The sequence below is a fragment of the Crotalus tigris genome, unplaced genomic scaffold (genome assembly GCF_016545835.1).
Source record: "Crotalus tigris isolate CLP2741 ecotype Arizona unplaced genomic scaffold, ASM1654583v1 scf7180000018517.1768243, whole genome shotgun sequence".
Lineage (NCBI taxonomy): Eukaryota > Metazoa > Chordata > Lepidosauria > Squamata > Viperidae > Crotalus > Crotalus tigris.
Window position 1 is genome coordinate 90,300 of NW_024097052.1, and position 27,968 is coordinate 118,267.

The window sequence follows — 27,968 nt, forward strand, 5'->3', positions numbered from 1 at the left end:
CCACCCAATGGGCCACACGCAGCCAGTGGGCCACACCCACCCGGCACCCAACGATGCATAAGTGGGTCTTGGGTTGCAGTTTGGGCACTCAGTCTCTAAAAGATTCGCCATCACTGATGTATGCCCTTTGCTCATGGGGGGGAAAAGGGTGGGATAAACATGTAGAAATGATAACATACAGAAACGTTTATCATACAGACAGCTTAGTCCTACTCTATTCTTTCTATTGCCTAGTGCAGTGTTTTTCAAGCTTGGCAACTTTTAAGATGGGTGTTGAAGCCCACCCATCCTAAAGTTGCCCAGCTTGAAAAACAGTGCCACGGAATTGTGTTGAGGTGGAACAAGTATAAATATTGTGTGTGTGTGTGTGTGTTTGTCAAAACAGAACTCTGACTTCTCTTTCCATGCTTATCTCCATTCAAGTAAGCCAAGCCTTTTCTTCCTCCTCTGTAGGTGTTGTATTATGAGCTGCTGGCAATTAGAGAGGCTTGTATCAGCTTGGAAAAAGACTATCAGCCTGGCATAACGTACATTGTGGTTCAGAAGAGGCATCATACGAGGCTGTTTTGCGCTGATAGGACAGAAAGGGTAAGGCTTATCCCATTTCCCAGCAGCTTTTTTCCCAAACAACAATTGTAGTCGTCATTCTTAATACAGATAATAAGAGTGGTAGAATCTTTGCAGCATTTCATACTAGTTGCCATTCTTGCAAACAGTTCTTTGAACTAGATCATTGCTGTTACCGTATTTTCCGACGTATAAGATGACTTTCTAAAGCGTTGAAATCGGCGCCGAAGTTGGGTCGTCTTATACGCCAGAAATTACGGTAGTTTCCGGCGTATAAGACGACATTCTAGGCATGCAACTCGGCACCGAAGTCGGGGGTCGTCTTGTACGCCGGGTCGACTTATACGCCGGAAAATACGGTACCATATATCCTGGGGGGAAAAAATCCCAGCCTGTAATAATGACGTGAGTAAGATTCCTAACTGAGGCGTCCTGATTAGGGTTCTGTTAAAAGGTTTTAGCCCCTCATCTTCCAGTTGCCTTTCCTCAACCTGCATTGGATTGCAGATCTCCAAATTGCAAACTAGTATTGGCTAAAGCTGGCTCAGATACCTGTGGATGTAGCTGACATTCTTTGGTTTGTATGATTAATTTATAAATAGCATGGAGTCAGCTTAAAGTTGAATCAAGTGATCACTTTTTTTTAATGAAAGGTGCATAAAAACTGACTGACAGTTGCTACATGGAAGGCATAATGCTTCTCAAGATATTTTTGCAATGTAGGCATTAGAATTCCAGAATTGGGAAATATACACAGTTTTTTTTTAAAACACCTTTTTAATTTAAAATTTAATTTAATTGTATTCTAGGTTGGAAGAAGCGGAAACATCCCTGCTGGAACAACAGTAGATACGGATATCACACATCCATACGAATTTGATTTTTATCTCTGTAGCCATGCAGGAATACAGGTGAGAAACGAAGCATTTGGTTCCTGGACCAACCCCTCTAGTCACTTGAACCTAACACGTTTATCTCTATCCAGTTGTCTAAGTTGTACTTAAATGGTTATTCTGAAATCACAGATAGAGTAAACTCTTCCATATTTCTTAGGGAGGCCAATAGCTTTTTGAACAGCATTCCATGGCGTATAGTCATGCTGCACACATGACCACGGAAATGTCTTCGGACAACATTGAAGCGGTAAATGCTCCAACACTGGAATTTTTTAAGAAGAGGCTGGACAGCCCTTTGTCCAAAATGGTATAAAATTTCCTGCCTGAGCAGGGGGTTGAACTAGATGCCCTCCAAGGTCCCTTCCAACTTTATTATTGTTGTTGTTGTTATGGATCATCGCACAGTCAGCCAGATGTTCAGACTGGATTTGGCATTTTTGTCTACCTATCAAGTCCTTACCAAGGACCTGGGATAGGCAGATGTGGATGTTGGATGGTATCACAGATATCGTCGCAGAATGGAAGCGGTTCCTAGTAAGGCCGCCTTTTGCAATTGACTAATGATGAATTTGTCAATGCTGATGGTGTTCAAGTGGTGCTCCAGTTGTTTTGGGATTGCACCCAAGCTGCTGCTGCTGCTGTTGTTTCTTCTTCTTCTTCTTCTTCTTCTTCTTCTTCTTCTTCTTCTTCTTCTTCTTCTTCTTCTTCTTCTTCTTCTTCTTCTTCTTCTTCTTCTTCTTCTTCTTCTTCTTCTTCTTCTTCTTCTTCGTCTTCTTCTTCTTCTTCTTCTTCTTCTTCTTCTTCTTCTCCTCCTCCTCCTCCTCCTCCTCCTCCTCCTCCTCCTCCTCCTCCTCCTCCTCCTTCTCCTCCTCCTCCTCCTCATTATTATTATCATCATCATTATCATTATCATCTTTCAACTAAGAAATGGAGATGAACACCATCCTCTTAAGTCAGAAATGACCAGACAGGGGAAACCTTTAAATAGTTTTTGGGTCCTCTTTTAAGTTCTAACATATAAGAAGAGACCCAGACTGTATCAGGGCAGCTAAAGTATATCACGAGAGCTCTTTCTTAGATGGCTTGGAGTCATTTAATTGCCATGCCTGTCCTAATAAATTTAAAAAACAGTTACAACTTTAAGATGTCTGGATGTCAACTCTGCTGGTTGGGGGATTTTGGGAGTTGAAGTCCACTCATCTTAAAGTTGCTGAGATTGAGAAACATAGTTATAAAAAGACGATGTCAAAAATTAATGAATTGAACTACTGGAACGACTGTCAATTTTTTCTCTCTATTAGGGTACAAGCCGCCCCTCACACTATCATGTCTTGTGGGATGACAATTGTTTTACTGCAGATGAACTTCAGCTGCTAACTTACCAGCTCTGCCACACCTATGTGCGCTGCACACGATCTGTGTCTATACCTGCACCAGCTTATTATGCTCACCTGGTAGCATTCAGAGCAAGATACCACCTTGTGGACAAAGAACACGACAGGTGAGAATGACTGCTTGTCTTGCTCCCTCAGCTGGCTGGGTGACCACCTAAAAGCCAAAGGTTGGTTCTGTTTTCCAGAATTTTCTTAGCAACATTGGCCTTTTAGAAGGATTTCTTGGGATAGAAGTAGCTCAGCTACCTTGCACGTTCTTTTAGTTGGGTTCTATGGGCTTTGGGAAATCAGTTCTGAAACAGAGGTTACGTTTTCCATATAGCAGTGCTTCCCAACCGTGGCAACTTTAAGATGGATGCACTTTAACTCCCAGAATTTCCCAGCTAGCATAGGGCATTCCACAGTGTGCATGTGAAGAATCTCTCACCGTCTTTCATCTATTACACCAGTTTTCCTGACAAGATATGTGGATTAAAGGAGACTGAGATGGCCAACATAGCAGACTCTTTTTTTTTATTGAAAAGTTTTATACAATATATATCCCAAGACCCACCCACCCCTACCCCCCCTTACCCCACTTCCCAGAGCTGAATACAGGGTTACAAATAAACAATCAAATTCTAAACAAAAAACATTGCCCAACTATACAAATAACCAAATCCATAATGCACTTTAACTCCCTTATAACAAATATAAACAAATTAAAAATAATAATATAAACAAATCAATATTGTTAAACCATAATAATACTCTAAAGTTTACTCATAAGCTAAATGAAACTTTTTAGTCCCATATTTATTCTGAATATAATCTAACCATCTTCTTCAAACCGAAATAAATCTTTCCTGTGAATGATCCTTCAAGTAAGCAGAAATTTCTGCCATTTCTGCTAAATTTGACACCTTAAGCGTCCAATCTTCTATAGTAGGCAAAGAATCTTTCTTCCAATATTGCCCTACTAATAACCTTGCAGCTGTTATAAAATTCAACATCAAAATCGTTTCTTTAGCATCACAATCTACAATAACCCCCAACAAAAATAGTTGTGGCGTGAACTTTATTTTTCTTTTAAAAATCTTTTGAATGTTCCACCAAATCTTAATTCAAAAAGCTTTTATATTTCTACAAGTCCACCAAATATGAAAATAGGTTGCATCCAAGCTACCACATCTCCAACATTTGGGCTGTAAATTGGGATACATATAAGACAGCTTTTTGGGATCCAAATGCCACCTATAAAATTTATAAAAATTTTCTCTTAAATTTTGAGCCTGAGTAAATTTTATATTTCTAACCCAAATTACCTCCCATATATCCAATAAAATCGGTTCTTGAATATTTTGAGCCCATTTTATCATACAATCTTTAACTAAATCCATTTCAGAATTCAATTCTATTAAAACATTATAAATTCAACATAGCAGACTCTTACTGTGAAAATAATTTCAGATTCCATCTAGCTCTTTCGAAACGGACTTTTTCTTGTTTCCCTTGAAATATTTCACTGCTTGAAGTCAGGAATATTTAAAGAGCATTTCAAGATTAGAATGCTTTCGTAAAGTTTGCACATTGTAAGCTCAGAACAGTTGGTTTTAAGCTTCAGATACTTCAAACAGGAGATACTTTGCACAGGTCTGCAATGTGCTTAAAAAAATCATTGTGTATGCGTTATGATATGTTACATATCAGCAGTATTATATGAAAAATTTTCCCACCGGGTCTGCAAAGAGCTACCTTAAATACAGATTTCGATAAACATTATATATAGCCTAAGGCAGTGGTTCTCAACCTTTTTAATGCTGCGACCCCCAACCGGTCGTAAGTCGAGGACTACTCGACTGGTGCAGCACCGTTTGCAGAATGGGACTTTTGGCGGGCTCAGCAGGGCAGAGACAGCCTGGACAATTCCTATTGGCTTTTGAAAGCCAATAGAATTAGACTCTATTCAAGAGAGTCTATTCTATTGGCTTTCAAAAGCCAATAGAATAAAAGGGAGTAGCACAGCTAAGGAAAAGGGGGAAAAAAATGGCGGACTGCGTTGTTTGGCGACCCCCGTGAAATGGTCGTTCGACCCCAAATGGGGTCCCGACCCACAGGTTGAGAACCGCTGGCCTAAGGGATTATTTAGAACTCTGGTTCTAGGGATTGATTTTGCATTGTTAACCTACACAGCAGCGATTCTATAATTAAAGTGCCACCTTTGGCATCTTGGGGGGAGTTAAAAGGGATATTGGATAAAAATGTTACCTTTGTTGGCTAACGGACGTAAAGTCTGTTGGACATAATCCCGGAGATCTTTGACTTCAGAGCCTGATCATTTAGAAGCCCAAGAAGGAAGGTGAGCAGAACTGGTGCTTCGCAGCTCCTCAGGTGTTTGTTCATCTTCTCTCTTCCCTTTTTCCTCTTCCTACAGTGCCGAAGGAAGCCATGTTTCCGGACAGAGCAACGGAAGAGACCCCCAAGCCCTCGCTAAGGCTGTACAGATTCACCAAGACACCTTACGCACCATGTACTTTGCTTAGCTATATATACAATAGAGGTAGAGATAGAGATCTCAAAAAATGAGATGGAGCTTATTGACGGAAGAAAGAAAGAACTGCAGAATTAAGTCACATACACTGTATGTTTCCAGAGCAATCGGTGAACGGGGGAGGGAGCATCTCTGCCTTGTTGAAGCTGATTTCTGTTTTGTTTTGTTTTTGTGGGGGACGGGGAGCAGGCCTTATCCTTGTCCCGAGGCAAGGAAGATTGTTTACTTCACCAAGAACAAGCCACTTATGCAATATGAAACCAGCCAACTGCTTTCAGAGGCAGCTTCCTACGGGAAGAGCTGCTGTCATCATCTTTTCCTTTCTGCGTTTGGGTCTCTGTGTTTCTTTTCTTTTTCGGGGGTGGGGGGGTGGGAGCAGGGAGGAGGAGTCGGAGTCTAATCCTTTTTATGCCTTTACCTCAAGTTGCTCAGCAGCACAACTCTTTCTGCAAAAAAAAACAACAACAACAAAAAACCCACAACAACAACACAAAGGGTATTAAAATGTACAGGAGCAATGCAAGTGATGCTGACGTGGGAGCGGGTTGGGGGTGTGTGTGCGAAAGTGTTTTTAATCTGTTTCGTACCCTTTGCGGGTCGCCTACGGCTTCCCCTCCGCGGTTGTCTGTGCTTGAATTGCAAGCAGAACAAGTGTTCATTTGGGTGAACGGCCCCCTCGCAATTGGGGGGGGGGCAGAGCGTGCGCACTTGCAGTTAATACTTCCCTGTCTAGTTTAGCCAACGGCTGCCTTTCGTGTCTGTCTGCGTGGCTTGGGAGTCGCATCACTCAATTTGCTTTCCATCATGAAACAAAATCCATCATGTATTTTTCTCCCAGAAGTACTGACACAGTCTGGCCAGATCAATGCTGTTGTTGCTTTCTACTGGTCCAGACATTCCAGCTAATGTCTCCTCTTGTGTGTTGTGCCCGTATCTTCCAAGCTTCTTGCAATATCGTATTTCCCTTCATTTCGCAGGGTGGCACATCGTGCTGAAGTGGAGAGTTATTTTTTTTTTTTTTTAAAGAGACAGATTTGTTGAGTCGCTTCCTCTCACTTTAATGTGATCACGCATATCTCTATATGTGTACTTTTTTTTCTCTTTTATATTTATTAGACAAATAACAATGCTTTAATTTAAGTGGATGTATGGGCAACCTGGGGTTTTATGTTTAGGGACGTAACTTTTTGTTTACTGACAAACCTGTTTTTGCTAGCGTTTTTAGTGCAATAAGTCGTTAAAGGGAAAAAAAATATTGTGTCCCTTTTTTGCTGCAGCAGCATTTTACATCTCTCATGATGGAAAAGACATACCTGTGCTTTTAAACAAACAGAATTAGCCTCAATTTTGAAAGGAAAGCCTTATAACGGGACGATTATTATTTTTTTAATCAAAAAGGCAAACTCCTTCATGCTGCTCTTCGTCTCCAGTGTTTAAAATGCTGCCTTGTAACCCAGGACCTGTTTGTGGAATCTTTATTTTATGACTGTTTTTCCTCTACAGCAAAGCCTTTTGCAGACGTCTTAACTCTTGTCCCAGTGAAATCAGGCCAAGCCTAAAATGCAGGTGGGTGGGTGGGTGGGAGTCTTAAGAAGCTAATTTTTGATTGTGTAGGCTTTTTGTTTTGAAATTGAGCGCGCTATTTTGTTTGGTGGGATACATTTTAGAAATGAGGCCGCTAAATGTGAATCTGGTAGGTGGGCCTCTCTCTGTTTCATTCCACTTGATAGCTGAAGCAAAGTATTTTATTGTCAGAGGTGAACATTGTGACTCAGTGGCAGGGTTTGGGGGAAACCGTTTTGCACTTTGTAAACACGTGAGCTGCATTTTCGTCTGTTTTATTTGCACTGGTTTTTATATCTGCAGCGATAGGGACTGCAGATGGTTCAATTGGGCATTGTTGAATAACCCAGCCCTGCTGAAACAAAGCGCCACGCACTCTCCACGTGAAAACCTTTTGACTGGTTGACGTATGTTTACTTACCTCCCTGTTGCATTTAAAAGAGCCCACTCTTTGCCAATCTTTTGTACGGGGGAGCTGGTTAATCTGAGTCCACTTTGCCCCCCCCCCCAACCATTTCCCTTTACCCTTCTGCCATGTTTTTTAAGGATGGGTTTGTTGGATTTCTATAGGATGGCGTCTCAAAGTGCATTACCACACCTGGTGGCCTAGCAGAGAAAAGGGTGCAATTTGAATGCACTTGAAATCACTTTGGTTTTGGAAGCAGCTCGCTTGGGTAACAAGTGAACTGCAGGCCTCGAAAGTGTCCCAGCTGAGGATGCATTAATATACTACACTTACCTTTGCATTCCCAGCATGAACCTATGAAGTTCAGGCTATGGGAGATTCCTTCACATTTGCCTATCATCTTTTTGCCCAAAGAAAACGCGCCCCATTTATCAATCCAGGCTGTCCAACCTCACCAGAGCTCAATGCAAGTTTCATAGTACCAATAGAAGAGAATATTTGGAGCTCAGGGTTCAACTGCTGGATCCTTGATGCCCTTTCTGAGTTGGTGGTTTCCTTGCAGACCTTTCATGACTGGGCTAGGTCACATCTAGTTCTCTCCTTCTCTAGCACTGACGATTTTATCTAGTCGGGTCATGGAACATCTGCAAGGAAACATCCAAGCTCAGAGAGCACCAAGGCACCCACAGTTTGATGTTTCTGGGTGAACGTATGGTAAAGTGATAAGCATCTTCATAAATGCTTACATTGAACTTTTTTTTTTCTGATTTAGAGAGTGCTACTCTAGTGGGAATTCATGCCCCAAACAATTTTCCAAGTTAGCTTTTTAGAAGCACTTTAAAAAGCTTATTTTGGGCACTGAGTTTTGCTTCCTTTAAAAAAAAAAAAAAGTTCTTCACATCTGGATGCAGTATGATAGGTATGTCTTATTCTGTTCCTGCTGTTAAGCAAATTAATTTGCAAACCTTGCCTGCCAGTTTTCTCCTTCCTGCCAATCAAAGACCATCGGGAAAGCATCTTTTCAATTCATGTGGCGTGCTAAAGCAGTGAAATGGTTTTCACGTGGAGGGAATCTACTAATTTAAGAACCAAACCTGGCAACCTTGGAGTTGTGAAGCTATCTTTGTAAAGTGCCGATAAACATTTTTAATAACAATATCAGTGTATTGGCATTGGGTGCCACACTTCTTACCATACTTATAGCTGCTATATTTATTTAAATGGAGGTGGACAATGACTGCACGAGGCCAGAGAAGCAGGAATTCAGGCTTGTGTTTTAAGATGTGAGATTCTGACTTTTCTGTTTTGTAATGGTATAACAAAGGGGTGCTGTTTTAACCAAGGTTATGAAACAGACAGATATTGTTCTTTTGTTTTTAAAAGACTTAACGATATTTTTTTGATGTTGCAATGGAGCTGGGTGGGTGGGCGGGGAATAAATGGTACCTCATCTGTGGTGGCAGTTTCCAGTATATTTTTCACAGGAGTATATGGACTTATTTTTGTACATGTTCTTCGTTTTAAAAGCTTTCTTGAATTTTAATGTGCTTTCATGGAAATCTTAGCCTATAGGGTCTTAGAGCTGCCTGCTCAACCTGTGTACAACTGGGAGCGTGTGGGTAAGTGTCTTCTACATCCATTTTGGCTTCGTTTTTAGTATGCATATTTTTTGCCGGAAATGGTGGCTCTGGAACCCTGTGGATCCTTCCTGTATATGCAAGTGCCTCTGTCTCCTGTCCTCTCCCCAACCCCAACCCAGATACTTGAGAAGGAAGGTCCACCAAGAAAATATAGCTAAAAAAAAAAAAAATGCTATAGGGGACAGGGGTTCTCTCTGTGCCATAAGCCTGTCGGTCATGCACCGTCTCCACTTATTCCAGCTTAGCTGCATAAAAAAGGATCTTTTCTTCCTTTCTTCTGATGACCAAAAGGTCAGGAGCAGAAAGGGAAACCAAGGGGATCACATCAGCCAAGCATGATATTATTATCTAAACATGAGTGACGCGCTACCAAAAGACATCCATCCTAAAGCTCCATTCTGTCGGATCTTTCGGACATGGAATTTGAGATAAATAGGTGTCTGCGTGAAGTTGAGTGATTTTTATTATTATTTTTTTTAATTTTTTTTAAAAAACATAGATGAATAATGCTACTAATAGCCAGGGGCGCCTGTATCCGCTGGGTGGTCTGTGCCCAAACTGAAGCATATTCATATTTGAGGTGTATTAGTTTCTGCACATAGCAAGATTGGGGCTGTTTTGTTTGAGCCTCCCAGAGTTGCGTTTTAAGACAGGCCGCCTTCCTAAGGCAGCGTTTCCCAAACTTGACAATTTTAAGGCATGAGGACTTCAACTCTCAGAATTCCACAGCCAACAACGCTGGCTGTGGAATTCTGGGAGTTGAAGTCCACATGCCTTAAAATTGTCAAGTTTGGGAAACACTGTCCTAAGGGATTAAATCAGTGGTTCTCAACCTTTTTAATGCCACAACTCCCAGCCGGTCGTAAGTCGAGGACTACTCAACCGGTCGTAAGTTGAGGATTACTCAATTGGTACAGCACCGTTTGCAGAATGGGACTTTTGGCGGGCTCAGCAGGGCAGAGACAGCCTGGACAATTCCTATTGGCTTTTGAAAGCCAATAGAATTAGACTCTATTCAAGAGAGTCTATTCTGTTGGCTTTCAAAAGCCAATAGAATAAAAGGGAGTAGCACAGCTAAGGGAAAGGGGGGAAAAAATGGCAGACTGCGTTGTTTGGCGACCCCCGTGAAATGGTCGTTCGACCCCAAATGGGGTCCCGACCCACAGGTTGAGAACCACTGGATTAAATGAAATGTGGACTAAAACGGGGCTGATCCAGGCAGAGGTGTGCGTGAGAGGAAAGAACAGGAAAAGCCCAGCTCATTTAGCAGAATGGCGAGGGGGGAGGCATTGAAAGATTGGGTGACAGTTCAGACCAGTAAAATAGGCCCTTCTAGGCAGAGCCTGCAATGGAGAGATTTGGGGGAGGGGGAGAGACAGGGAGGGCATGGGGATGGGAGATTGTGCGCTGGGACCTGCTGTGGGACCAAGGACAGGAGGGAACGATCACATCAGCTGTGCTCTACTTGCCCTGTCTAGCTTTCATTTCATCCCAAACCCAGAATAACCCAAGTGTTTGGGGATTTGGTTCCGTTGACTGTGGCTGACCTGAAATGGTTGGGCAAAACACGTAGAATGTGTTGGCTTATTCTAGGCTTGAAATAAAATGTGGTGGGGTTTTTTTTTTTTTCATTTCATGCACCTAAAGTCTATTTTATAAGCCTTTTAGATTGCATCTCAAGACAGTTTCCTGCAAAAATGCATTAAAATCAAAAATGAAGCTGTTTCAAAATGTTCTTTGTCTTTATTTTGAACGTCCCTATTCGGTGGATCATCCCTGTGGATCTGTTCGGTTTCCAGAGGATGTTTGAGGGGGACCTGGGAGGCAGCTATGCTAACCTGGGGCTACTGTACTGTCAGCCTCTAAAACAAGGCGGTAGGAGGGATCCTTGATGGGATTGTGCCTCAACAACTTCTCTGCTGATCTAGTAGGTTTCTCTGAAATGTTGAGGAGCTCTGGGAGATGAAGCAGCAGAAGAGATGCCTGGAGCAATCCTGAAAAGCAATGAAGAACAGTGATGAATCAACATGGCTATCAGGTCAGGTTCAAACCTCTAGCATAGCTATACTCTGTGCTTCTCAAATCTGTCGTTTCCTTCCAGCAATCTTAATTTAAGGCTTCCAGGACCTTTTAAGGGAAAAATGGGCTGGGTGATCAGTTAGTAGGCTGCTAGGATGAATTTGCAAGGCGTCTGGAAGGTAAAATCACATTTTCTCAAGGTCGACGTCAGCTGGCCGTGTACAGTAGTAGGTTATTTGGGACCAGTTCAGCCCCGTTGATCCCAAAGAAGTGAACTAGTTTCTCTGTGATGTCACTTGTGGACTGGATTCATTTGGTGAAAGCTACCAGGGAAATACCAGGTCTGAGTAAAGGCTAGCTCACCTTTGGGAGAAGAGCACCATTGTCTTTTCAAAGGAAGTGGCGTTGCCCCCTCTTGCAAGGATACGTTCACTTACACCTCTCCTTGAAAAGCCATTATTTGACCCAGCTATTTGTGTAACTATTGGTGGGGGTCCAATGTTCTTTTCTTTGTTTTTGTTCAGGGGATGATGAGGCAGAGGGCAGTTGATGGAACAGAGACTGCTCTGATTGTTCCTGATGATCTGTGGTGATACTGGGATAGAGGCGTGCAACATCACAATCTCCTTTGAAGGTTAGGAGTAGGGGGCACTATATTATATACTTCTGGCTGGCTCAGAGGCTTAGTATTCAGGCCCTAAGCTGCGGGGAACGGTGGGTCATCTATCAATACTGGGGGAAATATCAATACTTAACAATATATTTACCCACATTGTGGTTGAGATTCTGTCTTGGTCCTTGGGTGGTATTAAGATCTGAATGGAGAGAAATTGTCTTAGACCTAATCCCAGCAAAACCAACAGCTTCTGGAACAGTGTTTCTCAACCTTGACAATTTTAAGGCAGGTGGACTTCAACTCCCAGAATTCCACAGCCAGCATTGCTGGAAGTAGTGGGTAGCAGGTTCTTAGTTTGGGTGGTCTCTTGGATTCATGGCTCCTACTCAAGGAGCAGTTGGAAGCCGTGGTTGTTGCATAACTTCATTTTATGTGTTAGTTGCAATTGTATCTGGTCGTTCAGGCCCTTGTTACTTCATGTTTGGAGTATTGGGGCTACCTGTGGTTCCCTTTAAAGACCATTGCGGAAATCTGGGTAATAATAGGCACAGCTTGGTTTGCCAATGTCAGCTTTTACTGCAGGAGCTTGCCCTAGTTAGCTGTCAGATGTAATTCAAGATGCTGGTTATCTTTATGGTCCTTTATGCCTTAGGAACTGGGCATGCCATTTTTAAACTGCCTACTCAGCATAGAATCTTGTCTGTCTAATAAGATCCAGGATTTGCTAGTTCTTCCTAGGAGTAGTCAACATAAAAGGCATCCTGAAGACAAGCTTTCTTGAGCCAGGGGCAGGTTTCCGTAAGAATAGCTTATCTCTGGAGATATGGACAGCCTTATTCCTACTCCAAGGAGTAGTGATGTCTGGTTCTGAAGGGGCCACAGGGGTGGCCTGGAATGCTGTCTTGTCCCAGGGATCTAGTGCTAGCTTGTGGAAGCAGGTTGAGAAGATGGGTGAAGACTCTGCTGCTCTCTTTTGCCTTTTTTTAAATGAAATATATGGAGGAAATGTATGCTGCTCAGTGATTGTTTGATTGGAGCAATATAAATGCCTAGGTAATAAATATACCATTCATTTAGCAACTGTTCAAAGTTACAAAGCCACTGAAAAAAACAGCACTGAAAAAAGTGACTTATGACTGGTCCTAGCACTTAAAATCACGATCACGTGATCAAAATTCAGGCACTTGGCAACAGGCATGTATTTATGATCCTTGCAGCGTCCAAGAGTCACATGATCACCATTTGTGATCTTCCCAGCTGACTTCTGACAAGCAAAGTCAAGAGGAGAGACTGGATTTGCTTAACAACCTTGTGATTCGCTTAACGACTGCCTGGCTTTGCAGTTGAAATTCTGGTCCCACCTGTGGTTATAAGTTGACGACAACTTGTATTCTTTGTGTTTAGGGAAGAGGCATTGGATAAGCTTTTAGTCTCCTTGTTAACCTTCTTGTGGAAACTGCTTGTTTGATTATTACGTTGTCTGATTTTTCCGCAAGTTGCTTTAGAAATTAATTTTGTGTGTGTGCATCGATGGGAAAGCTGTCTTTCTAATCTGTGCAAACCCAATTTCAAACCCCAAGCACTCTGCTTATCATCTTCAGCTTTCCAGATATGGCACTTTAAATTGACATTGATAATAGGGCTAGCTGTTTGTATGCATGTATGCAGGGTGGGTCAGGGCAGGAGCAATCCTGCCATAACTTCTGCTTCCATAGGCAGTTAGCACATGCGTGTTTGCTGGATTGATGCAGACAATGGCTGGTCTGCATAAAAATGGCAAGTCAGGCACTAGGCACAAGTTACTTTTTAGATATGCAATGTGTACTTAACCCGTAAACATTTCTGCCAAGTTGGACAAATAGCTCCTGGACTGCTTGCAGATAGACTAATACATATTTATGAATAATGCTTAAAGATGAAATGCCACCGTCAGACAACAACGAAACGGGATAACCCAGGGCCCTCTGTTATCACTTCTCCATAGATATGCTGAGGTCTTGGTTTTGCTGATAATATTGAAGTTAGAACTCAGTCACCAGTGAGAATCTGAGGAGCAGACAACTGAGGCTTACAGATGGAGTGGGGGAGCTTTGGAAAACTAAACTAAACAACCATTTCTACAGGAGGTGAAAAAAAAAAAAGTTGATAGAAAGGAAATGTCTGCCCAGTGTACTGCTAGTTCATATCCATATGAGAACTACGTCTGAATTACCTCTGGCCCATAGATCACTCCGAGACCTGTTTCCTTGCAGGATAGTTCTGCCATGAAGTGGTTGGTTTTTTGAAAGCAAAACAGTCCTCAAAGTGCCTTTTTAGAAGATGGTGCTGTAGATGATTTTTGTTGTTGTTCCCAAAGTTGTATATGGGATTGGGGGGGTGGGGTGGGGCGCGGAATCAAAATGTTCAGTGAACACATGCCAAGTTCTTCATCATATCCCTTGTGGTGCTTGACACTACACGGCGTTTTCCCTTAAACCAGGACCAAATAACCATGGGCCATAATAATGTTTGGGAAAGGAATGGTACTGTTAGATGATTAAAACTCCACTGTGTGGATTATACTTTAGATATTTTAGGATAGGTTAATTCAAAATACTGTAAGCTCTGAAGGTCACTTCAAAAGTCATCCAGAGTGAAATTGGGGGTAAGCAGATACACTCCTGAAGTTTTGTGTACTTCAAAAGCGGGTAAAATTTTGACAATTCCAGCTTTTCGGGTTTTTTTTTTTAATTATTCTAAGATTGCAGTAGCAGATGTAATGGCAATTTTTTTTTTTGCCTTTTCGTGCTGAGTATGCCTATTAACTCTGAGACATTATCTCTTTTTTTACTTTTCCTATACTGTTTACTTTTGAGGTTTCTATTAGCGAGGAAGTAATTAATACCACGCATCTCAGCAGCAGTATAGTTCTGCAGAAATAATCGTTAACAGCATTGCGTTCACACTCTAAAAGTTACTTGTGAATGCCTCAAAATCAAACCAAACCAGTAACAATCTTGATATCAGGAGCATATTTTTCAAGCAAAATCTTGACTTCTATTTTGTTTAGATGATTGCTCATCAATGTTGTGTGTGTTTAATGCTGTAATCTTTTTTTTTTTTTTTTTTTTTTGCCGGAAATTGAGCTAGGCTGGGGGTTGGTCTTGTTGAAATTGCCCTTTTATAAATCAGGATTATTTGGGCAGGTGACCAGGGCAAAGAAAAATGTAATTCTAAGTCCATGTAATATGAATCTTCGGCATTCTGGGACACCTTTGTATTCCGCCATCATTGTTAAGACGAGACAGATTCTGTCAGTGCAACACTGAATTGTGTAAAAAAGACCAATGAACTCTTTGGGCCATTGTCAAATGCTTAAGCATAGCAAAATAGAAAACTTTTGGATTTCTGGTGAAGCAGCCTACTTTTTTTATGATTATGCCACCATTTAGCAAGAGTAAATGTGGCCTGCAAATATATCTACCCACTGCTCAGCCATGTTTCTCCATGCCCATAATGCTAGGGAGAAATGGACCCAGCTCCACTAGTTTTTTTTTTCCAGAGTCATGAAAGCTTTGAGCTATTGCAAGTATCATTTTGGTCTGTTGCCTTAATCCACATGTGTGTTGCCCATTACTTTCTGCTATTTTGTAATATTTTTTTTTGAATAACCTTATGTAAAAACAACGTATTAATAATAAATTGTTCAGTATGCACTGTGATGTCTGAGTTCAGAGTAATTCGACTCATATATTGTTGTGAGTGGGTCAGTTACTATACTTTCCCAATGAGCACTCATAGTTGGGTATTTAATAGCAGGTAGGATATGGTTTTATATTAAATGAACATGAGCGTTTCTGATCACAATATCCAAAGGACCAAAATGCTAACACACATTAACTCGGCGATGAGATGGTGAAGTCCAGACTTTTATAAAGATGTTGAAATAATGTATTATTAAATCAAGTTGACAGAAGAGGATGATTTCTCAATATTAGAATTCTAAATGTGCAGTGTCTATTTGAGTGACGAACCCATGTCAAACTAAGGTTGCAACCCAATAAATTTTAATACATTCACATTTAGTCAACTCTGTATGTTTAAAAAATAATTTCTGAAGCATGGAGCTTTTTTTTCTTGGTTTTAGCTGATGCTCTCCTGAGTCATTCTTTCTGCAATTATTACAAGCATTACACAAGAATATCTAAACCTGTATTCTAATTGGGGATATTTTAAATTAACTTGCAGCTGTTGGCCTTCCAGTTGTTGCTGGACTACAGCTTCCAGCATTCCTCACAAATTGCAGCTGGTGAATACTTGAACAAGAAAATTATGCCAAGCTTTTATCCCTAACTGATCTTTTGTAAGTGGCCAAAAAAAGGAGAGATAAAATTTATCCCATCTGGAATGGTTCCTTTGGAGGGTGATGCTTTTCTAGAATGGTGGAGAAGCATCTGGCTTTAAGGTGTAGAAAAATAGACTGGCCATCCTCACTTCTAGTTGCTTAAAGCAAAATTGACTTTTTCCTGTATTTCCAGACCATATACTTGCTATTGTCTGTATCTTGCATAGATATTTAAGACTTTTTTTTCCAGAATTTCACACTTTGAAATTTGAATCTTGCTTATAAAACTCAGGCACCTAAGTTGGCCTAGAGCTGGAAAGAGACATGCTATTTTTCTTTTTTTCATCACCATTCCAAGAACTTCAGGTAAAGCACAATGCATTTTATTGAGGATGAAACCTTTATATAGGGTACAGAAACAAAAGATATATACACCCAATATATATGATGAGTCAAAAAGCAATAGATCAAATAATAGACATTTATTAGATTTGAGAAAAAACAGACAACTTTAAAATACGTTGCGTCTTCTACTTTCTCACCTGGATTTGTTTCTTAACACTTGCAACTTTATTCAAGGGCTTCCAACTATAGCCCTGTTGTTTGATTGTTCTTGAGAGGGCTAGTTTTTGAACATCAAAAGGAATTTTTTTGGTTCACAGGAAGATGGTTTCCTAAACTTCAAACGCAGCATCAATGCCATGCTAAAATGCTGATATCACTTCTATTAAAATGCTAGTAATGAACTCACTGGGAAGAGTCGTAATGCTGGGAAAGATTGAGGGCAAGAGAAGAAGGGGACGACAGAGAATGAGATGGCTGGATGGAGTCACTGAAGCAGTAGGAGTGAACTTAAATGGACTCCAGAAGATGGCAGAGGACAGGAAGGCCTGGAGGAACGTTGTCCATGGGGTTGCGATGGGTCGGACACGACTTTGCAACTAACAACAACAGTGACGCCTAAAATTCCATATAACATGGAGAACTGAAGATAAGTAAAAATGGAGGCATTTTTCTATTTGGCAATTCATAACAGGTAATATTCCAATTTGCCTTCTGGAAGGAAACCACTGATTGCAAACTATCTGTCCACAGATCCATATCTTGGATACTAATCATATCCACATCTTCTTTACTTTCAGCAGTGGTCATGCATTAAGCAACTATGATAGGCCTTTTTAGACATCTGTGAACAGTGGTGTCCTTATGGGGCGGCCAAAACTGGCAAGATGGCACTCATCAGCAAGCAGGGGTGTCCAACCTTGGCACCTTTTGGATGTGTGGACTTCCAACTTCCAGAATTCCCAGCCTGGTTGGGGAATTCTGAGAGTTGAAGTCCACAAGTCTTAAAGTTGCCAAGTTTGAACACTCCTGAACTAGTGTATAGCTGAAGCCTACACACACACACACACACACACACACCAGTGTGCAAGTCCATTCTACATTCAAAAGGAGCATCTTCTTTGTTAACTGTTCCATAGATCTCATATACTTTAACCGCAAATTAAACATCGTGGGAAGAGTCCCGATTCCCAACATTTCACTATTGTCCATGTGGCCGCTATCTGCAGGGTAAGTAATTAGTAATAGTAGTAAAGTTGGAAGGGACCTTGGAGGTCATCTAGTCCAACCCCCTGCTCAGGCAGGAAACCCTATACCATTTTGGGCAAATGGCTGTCCAGTCTCTTCTTAAAAACTTCTAGTGTTGAAGCATTTACTGCTTCTGGAGGCAGGTTGTTCCACTGATTAATTGTTCTCACTGTCAGGAAGTTTCTCCTTAGTTCTAGGTTGCTTCTCTCCTTGATTAGTTTCCACCCGTTGTTTCTTGTCCTGCCTTCAGGTGCTTTGGAAAATAGCTTGACTCCCTCTTCTTTGTGGCAGCCCCTGAGATATTGGAACCCTGCTATCATGTCCCCCCTTGTCCTTCTCTTCGTTAAACTAGACATATCCAATTCCAGCAGCCATTCCTTATATGTTTTAGCCTCCAGTCCCCTGATCATCTTTGTTGCTCTTCTCTGTACTCTTTCTAGAGACTCAACATCTTTTTTACATCGTGGTGACCAAGTCATAAACCTTTTGACATAAAAGAGTTCAGAAACCCTGACAACATTTCCGCTCAGCAATCAATGGTCTGGAATCAATATTGCCAATTCCCCTGCTCGCATGCCATTTCTGAAAGATAATTATTCAAACAATTTAGACACTATTACGGTTAGTAAAAAAAAACAGCCTTAGATTTTTGAGGTCGCGATGGATCAGACACCACTTCGCAACTAACAACAACTAACAACAACAACTAATGACACCTGCTGGGGCACAAGGAATAGCTAGATCTCATCGATGGGGACCCCGGAACTTGAGATTCCCCGCTGCCTGGGGCCAAGCTCGCGCGAGCATGCCGGGAATTGTAGTAGCGTTGCAGGAAGCCCGCGCAGGCGCGGTGAACAACCCGCCTTTCCGCCTCACTCTCGCGCAGACTCCCGGCATCCCTCGCAAGCACTAAGCTTACCTGTCGCCAGCTGCATGCTGGGAGTCGTAGTCCTTCCCTCAGGAAGGCGACAAGGCGGAGGCAGGGCTTCTTCCTTCTCCCGGAGCTCCTTTTCCCGGCCGGGCGAGAGGCTCGGAGGCGGCAGCGGCAAAATGGCACGTCAGGGCAGCCGAGGAGGCGGCGAGAGCAAGAAAATGGTAATGGCCGCTGTCGGGGCCGGGGGAGAAGGTGGTGGTGGTGGTGGGGCGCTGGGAGTTTGCCTGGCGGGCCTTGAAGGAGGGCAAGTGCTGTGTTTATAATGGCCACCGTGAATAAATGCTGCACATCAGGATTTCCCGCCTAATGTTGGTGCCTTTGCAAACCCGTGAAAAAGAGGTGGTGGGGATGAGGCTGACACGCGGGCCGCCCCCGAGCAAGCCCGGAGGGTCCTAAAAAGTGAGGACGGGACCTTAATTAGCTAAATAGAGAAAGGTCCATCTCACGGGTAGGCAACCTTGGCTCTTTTATGACTCGTGGACTTCAACTCCCAGAATTCCTGAGCCAGCCAAGCTGGCTCAGGAATTCTGGGAGTTGAAGTCCACGAGTCATAAAAGAGCCAAGGTTGCCTACCCCTGGTTATCTGGTCAAAAGAAGAAATATCAATCGTGAAATCATCCCATGGTCTTATATGTTGTATTATGTATTATTAGATTTAATAATAGTGCCTTTTATGAAGTTACATTATTGCTTATATATAATAATATTATCGTGTAATTATTATAAACATTCATATAGGATTGACTTAAAGGTTGTATTATATATTAATATGTAGTTACAGATACGTGATATTGTCCTGTATGATGTCATTGCCCTTTATATTATTATCCTATTATACTGTTACAAACATGTAATAATGCTATTACATTTTGTATTTTTCCTCTTGATCCCGTATGTGTTTTCTTAATTTGTGGAAGTGGGGTCCCTTTCCTGTTTTTAATTCTAGTTACAATTATTTTCATTATGAGTTATAAGACTGTATACCTTTGCACATCTAGGTAATTAGGGTGTTTTAATCATTAATTTTATTGTTTATTATGTCCTCCCTCTCAATCTCAACAACTCTGTGTCTTTCACAAGAAATTAGCAAACAAATTACAATAAAATCAAACCAAAAATTACACTAGGAAACCTAGTGACTTGATAATATAGTTAAAAATGTTGATTAAAGTAATAGGCATGTTTCCCTAACATTTCTGGTGCACAAGATCATTTTCATAAATAGTGAAAAGGTGAACAGTTTGAATGGTTCCAAAATACTTTTAAAATTATAAAATATGCTTTTTTGTAGTTATGAAATAAAAACGATCACCAGATATATCAAAACTGAAAGACAATGTTGGCAGGATGTACGACTGCCTAAAACATTTCTTAAAAATAAAGTCAGAACTGAATGTGCCTCCCAAGGGTTAATGTACCCTAACTTGGAATGCCCGTTTATTTTTTAATCATATCTATAGGCAGCTAATCCCTAAGGACTCTAGACAGTTTGCAAGAGACACTACGCAAGGAACAATAAGTATGAACACATAAAATACAATAAAATTAAGCAAACCAAACTCTAATCAAACCGAGATGAAGTCAAGTGTCAAATGCCATTTGGATCAGGGGGAAAAGAGTGATCGAAATGCTTGAGATATGGCAGCTTCCCATATCAAAAAACTACAATATTGAGGGATTTTTAACATACTGTAGAACGAAGACAAATCGAGGTAGACATTGTAGATGATAAAATATTTTGCTTGGTGTAGCAAATGTAGACCAAGATATGTTTTTCTCTCTTACAGCACTAGAAACCAGAAATTCAAGACAAGTAAAGACCATATAATGCATAGTTAGGCCATCAGATATGGTAGTGGACTCCATATTGTTTTAGATGTATGCATGCAGGATCAGGCAATGAATAGTGTCTAGTCTTATGGATTGGCCAATGCCTCCTGAATCTTAGTAGCATTCTAGAGGGTGCCATATTGTAAGGGAATTGTTCCTTTCTATCCATGCCTGTGTGTTTCATGAATGCATTTGGTCAGCTCCTGTGTAACATAAAACGCTGGACTAGATGGACACTTGGCCAGGTCCTACTTAATCACTGCTATGTTCATAATACAGTTTAAGGCCTGAGGTTGCCTCAACACAAATGTTGAAGGGCCCACCTGGATTTCATATTTTGGAAGGTGATTGAATAGAAACTTTGTTTTAACAATTTTTTCTCAAGGCACATAATTTCTTGCTTAGGCCTGCTGGCTCCTTCTCCCTCTGCATGGATATGGATGAGGGAGAGAGGGTTAATGAATCTAGTGGATTCCAGACAGAATTGATGGATTTGATGGATTCTGGAATACTCTAGGAGACTCCTTCCTAGTGATGTGGGCAATCCTGCTAGTTGAGATCGTTCTAGTTCTTTAACATTAAAGTGCGATGCTGATTTTATTGACACCTCTCTTGGCCTGAGGTGCGTTTAATAAAAATCTAAGTGCTTCTTTACTTCAATAGTAAGTAATAATGATTAGGGCATATAAGAATCAACTAGATCTCTCAAGCATGTGTAACCTGCTCCTTTTGCTTTCTTTGCTACTAATTGTGACAAGTTTTCATCTTGTTGGAAGATGGCTTTAGCGAATCTAGTTCAAAGTCCACGTTGCTTACATTTCTATTATCCTAGAAAGTAGGCCATGGAATAACAGATTTAACTTACAAGAAGGTAGATTGTAACTGAACGCAGTGAAGAACTTTCTTGACAGTAAGAACAGTTTCACCCTGGAACCAATAATGTTGCACAAAAGGGAGCTTCTCTTTGTTGGATGTGTTCAGACCCAGATCAAATGTTTTGATTTGGATTCCTGTAACGAACAAACATCAGTAGCCTAAATGGCAGCTTCTGAGTCTATGCCACCATTCGATTTTGCTCCAGAATGGTGAACCTTTGTGAACATTAAGCATAATTTCTCTCTTTTTAATAGCTATGGATAGGCAAACTGTTAGCCATTGAGCATGCTCCATTCTGTCATGTACTGTTTTTTTTCCATCTGCCTTGTCAATGGGTTATTAAAATATGTGTTGTTACTAACCCCTCCTTTATCTTTGTCTTTTCTTCTACGCTGCCGTTATCAGCTAGGTTACAGGAATCTTCAGGCTCCCTTTCCCAAGCTTTCTAATTCTCCAAAACAACTTTACGTAGCTTTATAATTCTAATTCTATACAGCAGCTTTGGCCAGTCTGGTCTCTCCTATTAACCTTCAATTCTCTGTATCCTCTGTTGGCTGATGGCTATGGTGTCTCTGGATCCATTTGATACCAGAATTCCATGCCGTAGCTTACAGAGGATCTCGCTTCCCCCACCCCCATTATAATAAAAGCAGTATTGTGGTGCAAGCTCTACCACTGTGGGATATTGTGGCATAGGCAAAATAATAATAATAATGGGTGAATGAGGCTTCTGCCATGCACTACTTTTCTCAGCCGGAATTCCCATGTGCTGCCTTGGTGGATGCTGTTGGTTGCAAAATATCGAAACCAGGCAAAACACAAAAAACACCTCAGAAAAAGAGGTGTTGGCTGTTGGATTGCTGCCCTCAATATTGCTACTCTACAGAAATAGCATCATGTTGAATGAACCGTAACTTCACATATATGACTTGACACGCTCTCTCTTGTGTTTTGGCTTGGTATGACCATGTGAGAATGCGGTGTGGTTTTTATTGTCTCACTAAACTCTGATGTCTTTTTTCTTTCTCCCTTTCTGCTTGCCTGCTGCTTTCATTCTGTAGTATTGGTATTTGCCATTCATTTCACCTTCTGCATCTATGCATCTCATGGTAGGTTTTAGGCTTCTTAATCTGAAAACTAGACATTTCTGCTGTATAAAATGAGATTTTAATGAAGTCTTAAGCAGGGCGCACTAACTAATGTACACAGCTGGCTCTTTATGTACCTCAACATTTTCAGCTCTTAATAGGAAGGCATTTCTGTAGTCAAGAACTGATGGATTGGTTATTCTCTTCAAGTTTAGAGATGGGGGGATGATACAGCGAGTGTTTTTTTTTTCTTTGTTTGTTAATGGGGTCTACATTTCTTCTGAAAGTTGATTAGTTTTGTGATTCCTTTGAGTTTTTAAGTGTAATATTATTGAAACAATGAAAGTTTTAAAAAAGAACTCTTATACGGGGTTGGACACTTGGAATCTGTCAGGTTTTTTGGGGGGGGGTCAGTGATCATTTTCATCTTGAAAGCAAGGAATTCAATTTTGTGAAATTGTTTGCTCTGAAAAGTTCCGCTGATCCAATGTTTGAGCCAAATTATGGATCAGGTCTGGCCATAGGGAGCATGTGACTCCATTGTTCCAGTAACTTCATTGTCTCTTCTGTAGAAATGTCCCTGATGTGCCAGATTCTATCCTCGCTCAAGCAAGCATTGATTAATGAACCCAGGAGCAGTTATTACGCCAAGAATATTAAGGATTAGAATGTATGGGCTGTCTCTTTGGTAGCCAACGTCAAGTCATAGCAGAATCGCAGATGCTAAGGAAAAGCAGAAGTCTCCCCATTTTCTATTTCTTCTCCATTTCTTTAGGACAGAGTTGTTTTATTTATTCTTCTCACCCTCGTTCAAAACCTATGGCCCGTGCAAAGTTCATACTCTTCGCTATTCTGGTAAAGCGGGTCTTCTTGTCCATTTTTTCTTGTGACAGACTAAGCTGTGCCTGGATCATCTCCTAAATATTTGCACCCTTTTTTTTTGGTCTGGTATATGCTAAATATGTTATGAATTTGTCTAGAGCTCGGAGCTCTTCACTTTGACGTATGGGGCTTTGGTCACTCAGCTGTGTAAGGACTACGAGAATGATGAAGATGTCAACAAGCAGCTTGACAAAATGTAAGTAACAAAGTGGGGTGTTCTCAGGTGAGAAATGTCAGAAGGCCCTTTTCTGGGGGGTTGTCCGCGTGCAGAATAGATCTAATTTCCCCCCATCCTGGATGTTGAGAAAACAAGTGAGCAGTGGCTTTCATTCCTAAAGCCTCTGAGTGTTTCTCCTCAGTCTAATCTGCTTTGTGGGATCACAGTTTCACGGTGTCCTGCTTTTGGCTGCTTTAATAGGGGCTACAACATAGGTGTTCGGCTCGTGGAAGACTTTCTAGCACGATCCAATGTTGGGAGGTGCCACGACTTTCGAGAAACGGCAGATGTAATTGCAAAGGTGATGCCTCTTTTTGACTGTTTGGCTTTGTTTCTAGCCTGCTTGTTGTTTGCTAGTGTTGGTGATAAATCATCTTAGATTTTCTTGAACTTATAACTATGTACTATGAACACTTCTCTGCACAAAACAAATTTCACTCTAGTCTTGTTTTCAGCCGTTTCCCGGAATTGTCTCTACCTTTAAATAAAACAGAAGTGAAACAATAATAATAAACTAAAAGTGTTTTTTTTATTATCAAAGCTGGATGTCTTTTTGTCTCGTTACCAAGAAGCTAAGTAAGATCAGATAATTTTGTAGCAGGAAAAAAAAAATCAGAAAAGCTTTTCTCCTGTTTAAAAATGTAAGGCAATGTCTTAAATGTTTCCACTGCTTTCAGAAGAGGAAGGCATCAGACATAATAGTGCAGAGATTACTTATCGAAATCAGTATTTTCTTGTCTAATCTGGTGTGTGGAAAAGAATTTACTTAAGTATGTTACATTGAGGAATTGCTGGGGTTTCTTTTGTGGTCCTTTGCTCATTGATGTGTAAAAAATGGTAGCTTACTAAATCTTTCCCTCTTTGAACCTAGCTCTTCTCTCATCTCTGTTTCACTTGATAGGTAGCATTTAAAATGTACTTGGGTATCACACCAAGCATCACAAACTGGAGTCCGGCAGGTGACGAATTCTCCCTTATCTTGGAAAACAACCCACTGGTGGATTTTGTGGAATTGCCAGACAACCATTCCTCTCTTATTTACTCTAACCTCTTATGTGGGGTGCTACGGGGAGCCCTGGAAATGGTGAGAACAAGGGGAGGCCAGTTGAACCAAAAACTCTGGGGTGGCCGCTTTTAATGGAATGCATAACTACGAGCCTATATGTTTTCTGCCTCTTACGAAAAGTTCAAAATAAATTGTGGGAATTAAGTACGTGGGTTTATGTTAACCAAAAGTATCAGCAGTGTGTTAAAGTAATGGGTAGTATTCATTTGGTAATATTAGATTTCTGTTAGGGCGGTGAGTCTGAGAACATCAATAGAATCAATTTAAATATTTTCTAACTTTTCCATTTAAAAAAACAATTCTCTAAAATTTCCTCCATATATGCAGGTGCACTTTTGTTAGTAAAAATGTTAGTTTGCAGGCTATTACCCTATAGCATTGTGAAGGCCGAAATGTCGTTCTCATTTCTCAGAACTGGAATAGTGGGGGTCAGCTCTGTGTATTGTATTGATGGGCCATCTCTTTTAAGGATTCTAAGCATCTCACAGTCAAACCCTACAGTATCAGTGACGGCGACGTTGGAACCTTTTCGTCATACGTCCTAAGAACAATTTGTGATCATGAACTCCACCAAGGGGTTTCCAGTACAAAAGGGGGAAACAACACATCGCTTGCAAGACAGGAAGGTCGATAAAGGCAGTGCAGTAAAGGCTATAAAGTGGGAGAAGGGTGACTTTTCACAAATAATGGGATGCATCTTGGCATGAATATCCGTCCTCTTCAAAGGAGTTTGACACTTTAGGGAGCTGTTGTAGGTAAATATCTCAAAAGTGTGGGCTTTCCTCTCTCATCCTAGGTACAGATGGCTGTGGATGTCAGATTTCTCCTGGACACCTTGAAAGGGGATGGAGTCACAGAAATAAGGATGAAATTTATCAGGCGGATCGAAGACAATTTTCCGGTTGGAGAGGAGTGAGTTCTGAGCAGCCTTCATACTGGACTGGAAGGGAGGAAGTATCTGAATCTGAGCTTTATTAGCATAGAGTACCCTGCGTACTTTGAGAGACTGACTGGTTAAGACGTCAGTTCGTTTGAATTTTTCTGTTTTATTTCCACAGATTTCTATTAAAAGCTTTTGTAGGATGTAGAACACTTTTCATAGTCATCAGAAACACCAGGCACCCTTTCCTGGTGACCACGCTTAGCTCCATGCAGAAATGCAGGATATTAAATCTCTGTAATTCTGAACATTGGAATAATTCTAGATGCCGCTTTTGTTCTGCAGCAGGTGAAGAATTCCAGCATGATCACCTCTGCTTTTGCTGTTCAGTTTTTCTTCATGGGGAAGCCATTCCTGATAGCACAGAATTCATGATAGGATTTGGAAAAATTGAGAGCTCCTAACGGATCTGGACTTGTTCTTTTAGTTCTGCCATTCAGCCAAACACTTAAATTCATGTTGAAACAAGAGTCGGATCCATTTTGACAGTCCGAAGGGAAGTATGTCATTAAAACTCCACAGAATCCCAGTTGGTTGGGCATTCCCAGTTTCGTCTTTTGTCTTCCTAGTTGGTTGGCCGAAATAGTTTTAATGAACCGATGATGTCGGGCTCAAGTTTCAAATGTTTATATAATGTCAGAAAAATGATACTCACTCTGAGGGCCTCTTCTTTACCACATGTTCGGTTCCAGTAACTAATTGAAGAGATGTTCAAACCAGTTTGTTTTCTAAAAGTTTTAGGCAAAGCGCATTTTGAAAATATTGCCGTTCAGCATCCATACTGAGAGGATAGAGGTGGTAATAGCCTGTTTCATGTGCATTCAAGTTTTTCTTAAGAAACAAGGGCTCTCAAGATTGCAGAAAGAAGGGTATAAACAGCCCTGTGTGGTAGATGGATCAGCGTACCAAATGCTGAATGATTGAAAGGGATTTGAAGTGAATATTCACTGAGTTTGTCATCATGTGTATTTTATGAGGGTTTAAGCTTCCTATTGGGTAGAACAGCCATTGTTGCATTTCGTGGACAAATCTGTACTAAACGGCAGAAAACCTTTGAACTGAGGACCCCGTGGAGAATGTAAGCATTAAACATAAAAATACTTGCCACATTGAAGAGGCACAAGAGGCTTTTAGTGATCTCTTAAAAAATAATGGAATCCATTATCCCATGCAGAGGTTGGTGGAAAGATTGAAGTACTTCATTCGTTAGAGAAATTAATTGGTGGTTAGGAGACTTTATGATTTATTTGTGTGGGCATCAACTGAATGGTATTTTAAAAGCTGGCAAGGGGAGCTGTAATTATTCAATGACTTGGTCTTGTAAATAATGCTCTGGGTAATAGACGCAGCGGGAGAATGAAATGGCTTGCCTCATTGCCAGAAAATGAAAAACCAAACAGTTGCTTTCTCAAGACAGGGGGGCCATTTTTTAAGGACATCTTGATCACAATTTCCCAGCACTTTTCTGTATTTTTTCTCAGTTGCAAAGGAAGTCCTATGATGTCGAGCCCCGAGTTTTATCAGCTTTGTAGAAGTGTAGAGGCAATAGAGAAGCATGGTGTTATTTTTTATATATATATATGTCGTGAAAAATTGAGCGTTCCTGTTTCAGAGTCATTCATTCTGATCGTCGGAGGAGTCTGGCACTGAGAAAACCATTTTTGTCCCTTTTGTGATATTTTCGACAGTTTTAAGAAATTACATTGCTCTACTGCTGATTGGTAAATATCGAGTAGTTAGATGCAATTTACACCTTTTTATTTGTGTATGGGGTATATCTTATGCATTCCATTTTTGAAGGTATTGTTTTGAAGCTCTTATATTAAAGAAACTCTTAACGACTTTCTTAGCTGTCCTACGGTTGAATTAAGGTATGTGGCAGTAGGCTCGTAGTTAATTTTATTAAATTTTATCCTACTTTCCCCTAAGTGAATCTCCTCTCTTTTTCAACAATTCTGTAACAAAGATTTTTGATTGATTGATTGATTGTGTTTCTATGGACATGTGTCTCACAAGGAGTGACTGGATGGTGTACCGCAACCAAATAAGTATATAAAAATAATCGTTATAAAAATACAAATCAATCGTTATTAAAATTAAATAATATTAAAAATTAAAATATAGAACCACAGAACATGGAGAGAGTAAATATATCAACCAAAGTAGTGGAGCCATCCTAGAACATTACAGGTTCCACAGCCTGCTGACATAACAGACCTTGAGGATCTTCCAGAATGTTAAAAGGGATGGAGCTTACAGTCCAGGGGTAGGCAAGCTTGACTCTTTTACGACTCGTGGACTTCAGCTCCCAGAATTCCTGAGTCAGCTATGCTGACTCAGGAATTCTGGGAGTTGAAGTCTACGAGTCGTAAAAGAGGCAAGGTTGCCTGCCCTTGAGCTAACCTGACTTCAGGGATGGGAGAATATTACACCCAGGCAGATGTCATGGCAGAGAAGATCCGCCTCCTGGAAAACTACTAAATGTAAACCCCTAGAAGAAAGGTAGGCAAATATGGCCCTTTTATGACATTAACTCCCAGAATTCCTGAGCAGGAGTGGGAGTTGAAGTCCACAGTTCATAAATGGGCCA

General features: G+C 40.9%; 2 protein-coding genes across 4 annotated transcripts in view; both read left to right on the plus strand.

Annotated features, from left to right (window-relative positions):
* Positions 1-5,740, plus strand: part of LOC120312524 (protein argonaute-3) — a 46,275-nt gene extending 40,535 nt beyond the window's left edge. For all 3 annotated transcript variants that reach the window (XM_039353329.1, XM_039353330.1, XM_039353331.1), the window contains 4 exons: positions 454-588; positions 1,377-1,478; positions 2,765-2,964; positions 5,271-5,740. In XM_039353329.1, coding sequence (XP_039209263.1) covers positions 454-588; positions 1,377-1,478; positions 2,765-2,964; positions 5,271-5,379 — 546 coding nt within the window. In that variant the 3' untranslated portion in view covers positions 5,380-5,740. The remainder of the gene's footprint in view (positions 1-453; positions 589-1,376; positions 1,479-2,764; positions 2,965-5,270) is intronic.
* Positions 5,741-18,422: 12,682 nt separating this feature from the next.
* Positions 18,423-27,306, plus strand: TRAPPC3 (trafficking protein particle complex 3). The gene is made up of 5 exons (XM_039353332.1): positions 18,423-18,640; positions 23,254-23,351; positions 23,574-23,673; positions 24,274-24,456; positions 25,235-27,306. Exons 1-5 carry the CDS (start codon positions 18,479-18,481, stop codon positions 25,352-25,354), a joined length of 663 nt encoding a protein of 220 aa, XP_039209266.1. The 5' UTR covers positions 18,423-18,478; the 3' UTR covers positions 25,355-27,306.
* The last annotated feature ends 662 nt before the right edge of the window (positions 27,307-27,968 follow it).